This window comes from Balearica regulorum, chromosome 5 (genome assembly GCF_011004875.1).
Source record: "Balearica regulorum gibbericeps isolate bBalReg1 chromosome 5, bBalReg1.pri, whole genome shotgun sequence".
Classification (NCBI taxonomy): Eukaryota; Metazoa; Chordata; class Aves; order Gruiformes; family Gruidae; genus Balearica; species Balearica regulorum.
The window spans coordinates 19,985,392-19,998,332 of NC_046188.1; the positions used below are offsets into that span (position 1 = coordinate 19,985,392).

The window sequence follows — 12,941 nt, forward strand, 5'->3', positions numbered from 1 at the left end:
CACAGAAAAAAGATCCATCATAGATGGTTAATTTTAAAAACAATTCTGGCTCAGCTACTCCCTGAACTCCAAATCACTGGAGGTTGGGAGAAGAATCTGTAGAATATCACTCCATTCTTATTCTGTTCTTATACTCCCTGAAGAGTTCACTATTTGTCACTGTCAAAGGGACGATGCTGTGATTAATGTACCTTAGATAAGAATGGCTGTACCAAGAGATCTCAAAACTAAACAACCAGGAATTCTGGTTTAATTTTTCACCATAAATTTACCATACTAAAAATCTACAAGCAGCTAAAACCTCTGAAAGAGTTTGTGTCTCATAGTCATCACTGTTGTGTTGTCTTAATACATACTGTTACTCAGTCCACACGCTAGATCTCTTGTATGGGAAGATCTCAGTGTTTTATATCATTTGAAAATTCTTTAGATGCTCTACATCCACTCCCAGATGCAACTCAAAACCAGGCATTGTGGGAAAAAATATTTATTTATTTATTTAGTTTGGCTTGAGGATTTTTTTTGTGTGTGTGTAAGAACATATGCAAAAATACATAACCTATTTTAGATGCTTGTGTATTCATAATGGGAAGGAAACTAATAAACTATTTACAAACTAGGCCTTTACTGATCCAGAAGTGAAGATGGTTTTTTAACTGATACAGACAGCAAATAAACCTAAATTGTACTTCCAAGGGGGTGAGAGTGAAAGGAAGCTACTGAAATGAAGCTTCCTTTATCTGAACCTCACAGTTATTACCTTGTAATTGCCACTGAAAGAGAAATTCAGAGACTTTATACAAACATCTTAATTTGTTTTGGATAAATTAACAGAATGCTATTAGATTTTTCTGCTTGCCAGTCTACTGGCTTGTGATATGAATGTAAATAACACAAATTCTAGAGTTCTTTTTGTAAAAAGTCACCTTTACAGTCTCCTTTTGCTCTGTCAACTAGTGTGATTTGGGAGAGGGGAGAAGCCAGGAATCAAAATGAAAAATTATAGCAAGGGACTTTCTATTAGCAGCTTCTTCCCTCTCTCTGTTCACTCTTTTTGCAGAATAAATTTGATTACAGGAAAGTTTAAATTTAAAGTTGACTTATAGAAAGCAGGGCTTTTTGAAGCTCACCTTTCTGTGAATCAGTTTCTGCACATTGGAATGTACATTACTGCAGGGCATTAACCTTGAGATTGAAAACCCTGAAATGTCTGGAGATTTCATTCCTCACAAGCAAGAGTTTCATTATGATTAATTACTTGTATTACTGTGTCTCTGAGCACTAGTGATAGACTAGAACAACATTGTGGAAAGGAATGATCTCCCTTTACCAGTTTGAGGTAATTATTTTTTCCACCCAAAGCTGAGCTAAAACTGATGTCTTTGAGGAAATCAAAAAGCCAGTTACCAAAGTATCAAGGTTTACCAGATAATGCAAGGAAAAAACCCTACTCATTTGCAATTAAAATAATCAGATGTGACCAGAAAAGAAATGTCTAGAGGAACAATTACATGACCCAGTGATGAGGGTTGGAAGATTTGTATTTGGTTTATGACCTATGTAGACTGACTTTATCAACAGAACCTAAGAAGTTGTGTGAACAATATGTGTTTATTGAAGACCTTTAGAAAAGGATAATTGAAACACTTGGAATTGGAGATTAAAAAATTGAAACTGTCAAATGAAAGCTAAAAATGTTCCTCTGACTATATGAACGCTTGGTTCAGTGGACTCAGGAAAATTGTAAGAGAAAACTGTGCTCCATTCTTGGAGAAACTCGTTTCCCCTGTGTAGTGCTTATTCTGAAAAATAACTGTAGGTATTTGAATTCTGTAGTCTTTGAAGAATTGCATGTTATTGACTATAAAACCTGTTCAAGATACATTTGAATTTTATTCAAAGAAAAGTTGTAGCTGTTTCCTCTATGAAGAAACAGTGCATCAGTCTTGCATGCAGAATAAAGTTGCAACTAATTAGAAGAGATTCAGTAAAATGGATTATTTTCATTGGGGGTGGGGGGGTGGGGAATCTATTTGTAAGTTGTTAACACTGTTTTCTTACTTTTCTGGGAAGTTTTCCCTAACAGATGAGAGAGAAATTATTTTTGCCTCACCTGTAAGTGAAAAAGAGAACTAGTGTCATCCTCGCTGCACTTGAATTGCTTAGTAGTTCTTAAAAGAAAAGCAAATCAAAACAAAGGAAGTGTACCTGCTAATCAGACTAATGAAAAGTGTCCATGCATAGTACAAATATTAGGAAATAATCTGTACATGCCCATATATTCTGATGGTTCATAATGATTTTTTGCTAATCAAAGCATAGGAATATGCGTCATACGTGACTGAGAAAACCCATCCAGTGCAACAAATTTGTGAAATGGATGCCAAGATATCTTCTGTCAATGTAAACTGAATTAAATAATCATGAAAAACCAGTATATATCATCAGTGCTCAGTACCCCACACCTTTTGACTAGCTGAGATAATTGTATTTTAGTATAACTGAATGTATTTTTATGAGTGAACTTTGAACATCTGTCTTTAATAGTGAGTTGACTGTTCTATCCATCAGCTCATTTTGGAAAGTTAAATCTGCATAACCTTTCTTTGAGTAGTTCAGGTGTTCTTTGCCAACTCTTTAAACACTTGATATACTTCAGAGGTTTGTGGGTCTGCTTCTGCTTTCTATCCCTGTTAACAATAGGAATCATTCCTCAGAATTACATTCTTATGCCAACATATGTTCATAATTCCTATTTAAGTGAATGGGGGTTTTCTGTACAAATAATAACTTACATAACCCATGAAGTTGTGAATAATCCCCTTGTTGTAAAAAGAAGTAAACAAACCAGAGAGTCAGCAATAATTATTCCTATGAATAATTCACTGACACCTAGCTTTCAGCCAAACTTGTATAAGTAATCCTTTTCTCTTTCCCACCTGCTGCTGAAAAGAGGTTCCAGGTAATGCTTTTATTTTGCTATCTAGTCCGTATTTTACTGTCATCTCCCATTTTCCTTAAAAAGCCATCTGTCATGTTGGGTGCTATACCACGCACCTATCACTCTTCAGAATATTGCTGTATTATAAATTTTAAATGTTTATCTATTCATTGTAGTTCTGTTCCATACAATAAGCTAGATATTTATTGATGACATGGACCATTACACTTACCTATGTTTTACAAATAGTATTTTTCAATAATATTTATTAAAATATAGAGATCAGCATTCTCTCCAGTCCCTAGTGGACAGCTATCCACCTCAAAAGTGGATTGTTTTACATTTAATGGGACAGCAGCACCTGACAAGTCAAGGTGTATAAGTTGCTAGATTCTTTAAGTATTAGATTACCTATATCTGCATTAGTGCATACAAAATGGCACTTACTTACGTATGTCGTGTGAGTAATAATTATGACTAATTGTGGTCAAGAAGCAGTATTTAAAAACTACCAGGTTTCATTATCTTCTAGTGGAAATCAGACCTCTACAGTTTCACAAGTGACTTTGAAAACCTTACCAAGAGTAAATTGAAAGAACTCCTTACTTTTAAAATTAATTCTGTACTTCATACTTACCAACACTTTTTGGGGAGGGCAATAAAAGTCACTTCATGCTGAAGGCTAGTGCAAAATCAATTGATGAGGTCTCTGCAAGACCTGCAAAGCATGAGGTGCAGCTATGGTGACCCTCACAGGAAGGGACATTTTCTTTTGTACCAACAGCTGTAATTTGCTTTATGAAATCATGCCCAAAGTAATGCTTGGAGTTTTAAAACAGAAATAAATGTTGTAATTGGCATTGTCATAAGTTACCATGGAACTCAAAGAATTGATGGCAGTTTATATTAACCACAGAAGACCACCCCTTCTTCTGTGAATAACTTTAGAAGTAAACAAACCAGAGAGCCAGAAATAATTATTCCTATGAATAATTCAGTATTATTACTCACTATCAGTAATAAAAATAGAGTGAAATACAATATCATCATGCAAGACAACATGGGTAGCAATATCATTAATATTGAAACTATGTCTAAAACCATGAAAAAGGGATTTCTTTGTATCACAAACTACTTCAAAATGCTTGTGTTCAATTTTGTGGTCTCATAACAAGAAATATTAAAATATATATTCTAATTTCATGTTGAAAACAAAGTGCCAATATTAAGGTATTTATTTCCCCTATGATAGATGGCTGGAACTCTCCTTCCACATGTTCAAACTGACCCCATCCGTATATGCATTCACCCCAGAATGTCATTCATGCTCTCCTTCCCATCTTTTATACACAGTTTTTGAGCATGCAGCCAGTTATATGTGCAGGTGTATGACCACTGTGTGTTGTATATGCCATGAGTCACTTCCCTGCACATTAAATAGGAAATGAAAAATATCTGCAGCTTTTGCACCTTTAAAAAAAGCACTTGGAAAATGTATTCCCGTGTCCTTCAACATTCCTGCTTTTAAATGCACAAGTTGTCATCTTGAAACTTAATGGAGAAAAAAAATACTTACGTGCTTGTAATTTGTGTTCCAGTTCCACTGCTCTGAATCAGTATAGAGTTTTTCATAGATGAGTGCTTTATACATTGTTAGGTGACCTGTGAGATAATATAGCTGAGTATAAATTGTCAAATCAAGTTTTATTGACCAACGTCCAGTCACTATTCTTTTGTAAAATAATGTACAAATGTAAATGTACTCTAATGAATGGCTAAGAATGGATATCAACCTGTATTTGTATTTGTTTATCTGTACACCTTTAAGTATAGATGGTCTTTTCAAGCAGTTGTATAATGTGAGATTGTTTTACCTCTTCTCCCATTCTATCACAAGGGATTAGCAGGTAGCAGATGTTATAAAAATGCCACATTCTAGACCCAAGCAGCAGAGAAATCTTCAGCTCCAGTCAGTTAAATTCCAGTAACACAAACCTGTGCCAAAACCATGTCCTTTCAGTTTTTACTGCTTTCATGAAACTTCAGATATGCTTTCCTGCTCTGTTTAGTTTTTCTGGTTTTTTTTCCTCTCTTTCAGGGACATAAATCAGAATAGAGGCAGGAGGGGAGGGAAAGAAACAAAGCTTGAGTGCTCTGTGTCAAATGTGAGGGTGACAAGTGGAAGAAGGGCTCCTTATGCTGTGTTTTATCAATTTCTAGAGCAACAGTAATAAGACTGCTGCTGGATTGTCCGTGACAAATCAGAAATTAAAAATATAAAATATTTGTAAACATTCTGGAGTGAGCAGGAGGTGGATTGGGCAGTTTTGCTCAATCTTCCCCTACCCTCATCTGTAAAGCAGGACTGACCTCCAGTGATGGACCCTATGGTCCTTGCATGCTGCCTGCCTGCTCAGCTGGCATTGACACTTCTACTCCAGAGCTGTCTGGATGACCTATAGTCATCAAGTTTCCTAATGCTATTAAGCTTGGGTTTGGTGGTTTGGTTTTCCTTGGGTTTAGGTTTTGTGTTTTTTTCAGGGAAAAGCTTGTTGAGCCTACTTTTCATTTTCTTTACCTCAAATATGTAATTACAGGGATTTTCTCTGCTGTTTTGAGATGTATCCTTTTTATTTCCTTGAATCTCCCCTGACCTATGCAGTGCTCCCTCAGTCTCTGTATTTTTCTTTGCCACAGCAAACAACGCTAGTCTCTGACAACTGATAAATGTACACTGTTCCTCCTAAATAATAGCGTTTCTAGGAATGCCTTTTTTTCTTCTAAATTGAGATGGGCATAAAAGTATTTTTATGGATAGATTGACAGGAATTGTCCTAAGAGAATTGGACTCATTTCCCTACAGTTTGGACTTCTTGTTTCAGATCAGGTGGAGTTTTTTGATGGTAATGCACAGTAGTCTCCTGTCTTTGATCTCAAATCTTCATTTGTTCTTGTGCTACTTTTCATAGATTTTATTTTTTTAAAAAGTGGCATTAGTTACTGATACACTTTTTAGTCTGTTGTTCAAAGTAATAGAAAAATCTATGCAAGATTCGTAGATCTAGAATCTGATGTTCCTGTTCCATGTGCTGGCTGCAATGTAATCTGAAGGAAGCTACATTTAAAGATTTCCTTGCTGTCTGAAAAGCATCAGAAATTGTTCTTGTCTCTCAGCTAGGAAGGCTCTCGGGAACTGTAAGAGTATCTTCTACTTTCATCAAGAAGGTTTGGATTTTTTTTTTCTGCTGGTGTATGTGTAGGCTGGCAGTTATATCTTAGGTGTTGGTGCTTCACAGCTGAGTAAGGTGGCATTGTGATATTCTTTTGAGTCCCAAATATGTCATTGACAACTCAATTTCTTTTTCTCCAGAAGCCTTTTTGAGTTCTACAACATGCCAGCAGAAGCAGCATGCACAACAAACAGCATGCCAGTCTTACATTTCTGCAATACTCCCTTCTGTACTTGCTATTTGATTTTATAGCTGCTGCATGGGATGAGAGAAGAGGTAATATGACAGTGGAAAACTAGTGAACATTGATACTGTTTGTTTATAGGTTCCTCTTCCTCCCCAGGTGCTAATCTTCTGTTGGTTAGCACCAACAGAATCACCGGTATACAGTCTTCCAATTTTCAGGACTTCAGTGTTGTTCCTGATTTCCCTGTTTAAAAAGAGAAAGGTACATGTTGTTTGTTTAATTAGAAAAGGATTTAAAGTCAACATTATGTAAGTGGTTTTTAAAGAACCACTTTTATATAAGTGTTTTTTAAGGAACTTCTTGCATTTATAAGTGTGTTCCTAGTTACCTAATAAATGAGCAGCAATTATAGAGGTATCAAAGGAATTAAGGAATTTTTATTGTAATTCCAAGTAATAAATTGTAGGACAAAAATCAGTTAGCTGCTCTTAATATCATTAGCCTGTTACACAAATCAGGTATTAGGTATATTTCAATAACTGTAATTCTTAGCCATAAAATAACGACAGGATATGTATAATCATGGGTTTGTGCAATTCATTTAATTTGTTAAGCCTGTTCTTTTTTCAAAGACTTGATTGCACAGGCAGAGAACTGGTTATTATTTTGCCATTTAGCTTCAGAGATTGTAAGCATTAGAATTTGTTCAGGTTTAAGCAGTACTTATATTCATATGGAAAAAAAACCCAACACTCCAAAACCCGAACAAAGCTTTATTTGTTAATATATTGGGAGGTCAGTGTGACCATTTCAAAAAAGATACAGGGAAAAAAAGTTGTTCTTTACAAGAGAAGAGGGAATCTTAATGTAAACTTACCTCAGATGTTTGATGAGGCTGTCTGATATCCCTCTCCCTCCCAGCAAATTTTAATTGCACTTGGGCTGTATTAGTTTCTCTCCATCTCTTTATTTACTTGAATGAATAAGGGCAGGTTTTTATTCTCTGTATCACTGAAGTGCTTTCAGAAAGCCCATTCCCCACACAGAATCTGTGCCTTTCAATTTTTGTTCATGCATTTCAGTAGTTTTACTTGATTGGATTTGATTCAATTTGAGTAGCACACAGTGATAAGGAGGCTTCTATGGCACTGAGAGATACCTGTTAGCTCTTGGTTAGTGTATTTGTAACTGAAACTACTCATCTACTGTGAAAGTGGGGAACAAATATGGTCAAAGATATTTTCCTCTGCAAAACTTTAGATGACATCTCTCCATATATATTTAATATGATAAAATTTGTGAGCTATTGGGAGTGTTTTCTGTTGATAATGTAGAAACGTCTAAATAAGAGTGTAATTTCTTTATGTTTTAAAATTAAAAAATGAAAATTTTAATCGTTCTTAGTGATACTATTGTTGTAAATGACAGGCTAGATAAGAGGATAGTAGGAGTCAGTGGCAAGAAGACAGAAGAGAAGAAAGGACCTGGAAAATAGCTGGGGAGGCTAGGAATTTCACATCAAGACCTGGAAAGAGCTGTTTGAGAGACAGCAGCGGTTCAAGAGTGGTCATGAAAGTGGATATTGGGATTGCTGACAGAAATCAGATGTATTCCTTGCTTCCTCTACTGGCCACCATGCTTGCGTAGATGATGAGGGCAGCCCAGCCCGTGCTTGGTTTGCTTTTCCTCCTCTTTTCCAAAAGTTAGGAGAATACTTTTTCAGCTTCACTAACTAAGGAACAGGATGCTATGGCTGTGACCTAGGTCCATGCTATAGCTGTAAATGAAATTCAAATGCCTTCCTTTTCTTTCTTGAGGTGTATGTGAATTCCTTCTAACTGGAGACCTCAGAGGGGAAAAAAAAAATCTGTAACTGAGGACCTGGTGGTGTATTCCTACAAGACATATTTCAAGCAGGGCTGAAAGAGTGTATTTAAATGCTACTGTCTTTTAATATTTGTCTCTGAGCAAGGAGACCTTGTTCCTCTTAAGGGTCAAACTTCGAGGTTTCTTTTCATGGCCACATATGCTGTATATGTAGAATCAATAACCAATGCTCCTGCAATTGGCTAGAAATAATTGCATAATTTTGATAAATAAAACTTGTTTGTATGTTTCTTTGTATATGAACAGTTGAATATAATCTGTAACATATCTTTCAGATACTTATCAAACATACCTAGTTGAGATTTCTTAATTAAATCTGGGCTATTCAGAACAGTGGAACATAAGTTATGACTGATACTCGTGCCTTTGCATGAGGATGGTTTACTTCCAACTAAGCATTGATCGATAACTTGTTTCTGTTGATGTAAGAGTGAATGGGCAGGTGTACCTGGAGTTCTTTACAAACTACTACAAGCGTAGGAAAAGTTAGGGCCTGCTGAAGGCATGTGGGAACAGGAATGATTATCACAAGTATTTAGATTAATCAGGTAAGCCTTTAAAGTTTATCCAATAAAAATTGCTGCAGAGAAGACAGAAGTACCTTAAGAATATAGCATGAAAAAGCTAAGAATATTGTATCACTCGTTGTTCATTGTAAAACAAGCTTTTGCATTGACCTTAGGGATTGTTGAAGAATTGTTGGAAAACCTAGCATGTTAAACAAAGGTGGTTTGTTGGTTTTTCCCTTTGACAGAGCTGTTTCTTGTAAAGATGAATACAAATATCAGTTAAGCAGGATAGGGCTCTAAGTTTTCCATATGCAGTAGCAGGTTGGAAGGTACTGTGTTAGTATGGAATGGGTGACGGACAGCCTTCTCTTATTCACAGTTCTTTATTTCAGACCACCAGTTAGTAGGGCATTGCCACAGCCGGAGAAACTTCAGACAAATAATGTTGGGAAAAAAAAGAGACCTATAGAGGTAAGAAAAACATTGTTCTCCTCTTCCTTTCCTTTTAGGATTTTGTTTTCCAGAAATTGACAAATTTGTGAACACACTAAATGATTGCTTCATTTTAAATGTATCAAAGATGGAAATACTGAATACTGAGTAAATAGCAGAAAAAGTGGGAGAGAATTTATTTTGTAAATCCAAAAAAGCCTGATATCACTTTTTCTTGCAAATGAAATGGCACACAAGTTAATTCTTGGTAACAATAAAACCTTTTAAATGCACTGTGTAGAAAGCAGTATGTTCCATTTCAATAACTGGATTGTTAATGGGTGTATTATCACTAATAAAACTAAACTTCTCTTACTGCAAGATTTTTTTAAATTTATTTTAAAACTGTTCAAAATTCATCATTAACAATTTTAAAAATAAAGTATTTTTTAAAAATCTATTAATGATGCCTTTAGCTTGGGCACCTTTTTTTCTTTTTTTTTTTTTTTTTTTCATTACATGGCCATGTAAATAAATATAGTCTTGATTAATCTGAAGTGGAAATTTCATCTAACCTTGCAAAATGTAGTTCTTCATATCAACTGAAATATTTTCTGTGATGTGAAACACCGTCTTTGGTGTAGCATAATAAACAGCCCTTTGCCATCGGTGTTCTAGAAGTTTTAGGCTGTAATTCAACTTTCTTAATTGCCATCTGGAATTAAATTGTGGACCAATGTTTATCATTATTTGTTTCTTAGTATCTTCTGCATCAAAAGAGTTGTGTTCTTCTTGGCTAATTTATTTGTATGTATGTTTATCTCTTTCTGCGTGTCTGTGTATACACACACATAAATATTCTACAACATGCAGCAGAGATGATAGGATGACATGACTGTGTATGACAAGAATGAGCAGCAATGTAAGCTGACAGAGAAAACGGGATCTCAGTTTCTGTTGGTTTGAGACATTGTTCAACTTCGTTTCCTTTACTGCATAAGGACATATTTGAAAAACCAAATCCTGGAAAACATTGTAAAGTTCATAATTCCTTTAAGGTTTTGAGTATCTAATACATGTAAATATCTTTTTTTTTTTTAGGACCTAATTTTGGAGCTAGTATTTGGGTATCGAGGCAAGGACTGCAGAAACAATGTGCACTATTTGAATGATGGTGCTGATGTAATATATCATACTGCATCTATTGGGATCTTGTATAACGTGGCAACAGGTAGGAGAAAATCCACTTGAGGAAAAAATGTTTCTTCACACACATGGAGTTACAGTTTATGAAATAACTGCCGTGCTTTACATCTTATAAAAATATGTGGGAAAACTATTATTTGTTGTTGAAAATTCAGTCTGTAGAGATGATTCATATTAGCTGCCTAAGCAAACTAAATATATTGAAATGTTTCTGGTGACTGAATTTCGAAGGACGTAAAGATTTTATTATTTTGGTATTAGCTTTCTGAAATTTGCTTGTTAAAATGATCACAGGAACTAAAACAGAAGAACAATGGGCTCATCATAGTTGTTTAATGTTTTTTCTAAGACTAAGTTAATAATTTTTTATTTGCTTTACTTTTCAGTCCTCCATATCACATGCGTTCATTCCCAATAACCAGTTTAGTTTAGATAACTTACACCTTTTAAAGAGTAACACAATGCCATTTGTTTCTGTGATATTTAAGCAACTTGATGTAGAAAACTTTAGGGAATAATTCATAGTTACTGAGTGCTATGTGTTAAAATTAAGATTAAAAAATTAGGAGTTTCTGTTTCCTGGTTTTAAGCACCAAAATGCAACATCCTCATAATGCTATTTTGTAACAAATAGTATAAAATTTTCAAACATTAACAATGTCTATGTGTGTATAAATGTTTTAATTAAAGTTAGGCTTTATTATTATTTTTTTTAGGCTCTCAGTCTTTTTACCAAGAACACAACGATGATATTTTGTGCCTCACTGTAAATCAGCACCCCAAGTTTACCAACATAGTGGCAACTGGCCAAGTAGGTATGTTTCTATTTTTGTAAAAAGAAATTAACATAAGAGCATGCAATTAGGGCCTTGTGAGTTCACAATAAATCACAAAAATACTTGATTATGCTATCTCCGTTTGTATGAGTGTTACTCAGTTACCTGTCCTCTTTATATGTTCCTTTGAGTGTAATTGAATAAAATTGAACAAAAAAACACTTGAGGCATGAAAGAAGATTAAGCTTATCTTATCTTTGGAGTGTTATCAAAAATATTTTTCTAGAAATCTTAAGCCCCATGAAATTAGTCTGGTTTTATTTAACTATCAGCTTCTGTTAGGCCTTCCAAAGAGTCATAGCCCTTCCAAAGAAGCTTAATTGAACTATCCTTCATTTCTATATGGACTAAACCCAGAATTCTTAAAATAGATGTCACTTTATGTAGGTTTTATCTCATCAGGCAGATTAATAATATCCACTTGGTGTTTTGATAATACATAGCTGTAATATTCTAGGCAGAACCAAAACCCTAGTGGTGTTTCCCTACAGATAAATTTAGATTTAGAGAGAAAATATATATGTTTCATAGTAACATTAAAATTGATCTATGTACTAACCAGATTTAAAATAATTAAAAAAAAAAAAACCAACCCCAAACCACTGTTCATCTGCATAGCTGAATACTGCTGTTTCTAAATTTTGCAAATACTGTAATTTTTTAGTTCTACAACCCAACTGCAGTTTTCATACTTTCAGTCGTTTCTCAGCAGATTCAAACCCACATTGTTTTCCTTAGTGCATAGAATAAAAAAAAACACCACCAAACATTATTTTAGCCAGAATAGAATCCCTACCCCCATCCTCCCCCATAGGTTTCATTTAGATGTTTCATCTAAATATGGTTGGTTTGTCAGAGTTTATTACCTGCTTCCCTCTGTCTTTTGGATTTTTAGGAGCATGTCTCATTAAAATTGACTCATTTATACTAGTGACTGCTTAGCTAAAATAGCTTCATTTCGTGGTGAGTTTATTGCCTCACATCAATTTAAAGAAATCATTAATGAAAATTATTTAAATTGAAAAAATTATCAGCAGACTTTTGCCTATGGTTTGATTGCAAAGAACATTTACAGGAATTACAGACCTTTTCTTGTCTTTAAGAGTTTGCTTTTTGAGCATATTTCCTAATCTAGCCCTGTTTGTGTTTCCATATGATAGAATATATGGGAAGAATGTGGGCATAATGGAAAATCTGTTCTTGGATTTTCTTCAGTGTTTGTCGTACCCAAGAAGAAACACAGGACCCTTTAATGCTTTTTTTTTTTTTTTTTACTTCATAATCATTTCTACATCAACTAGCAGTAGAACAACTTTAACCGTTTTGTAATGTGGATTAAGGCATACAAATCGGGAGCAGATGACACTTAAAAATTAAACTACAAAACACATTTTTAAGGAGAGAATTAAATCTGAAAAATGAGCTGGAAGCAAAATATCTTCAAACAACACATTTTTAGATTATGAACAGATGTTAAGGACTACATACTCCATAAAGAACATACTTAACTGCTACTTTTCCTGCTGATGCAACTGGCGCAAACATAGCTTCACCATCATGATTTAAATCTTCAAAAGATTTACAGAAACATTATTTCAAGTATTTTTAAACTGTAGTGCTGTCATGCAGAGTCTTGGTGATACTTCCCAGTACCTGAACCTTTATAGTCCCGATTTCTTAATGCTCCTATAGAAGACATTTGGATGTATTTGC

At 34.6% G+C, this 12,941-nt stretch overlaps 1 protein-coding gene across 3 annotated transcripts in view; it reads left to right on the forward strand.

The window, feature by feature from the left end:
• EML5 (EMAP like 5) overlaps positions 1-12,941 on the forward strand; it is a 108,478-nt gene that overhangs the window by 78,056 nt on the left and 17,481 nt on the right. For all 3 annotated transcript variants that reach the window (XM_075753732.1, XM_075753733.1, XM_075753734.1), the window contains 3 exons: positions 9,147-9,225; positions 10,288-10,417; positions 11,109-11,207. In XM_075753732.1, the coding sequence (XP_075609847.1) occupies positions 9,147-9,225; positions 10,288-10,417; positions 11,109-11,207 (308 nt within the window). The remainder of the gene's footprint in view (positions 1-9,146; positions 9,226-10,287; positions 10,418-11,108; positions 11,208-12,941) is intronic.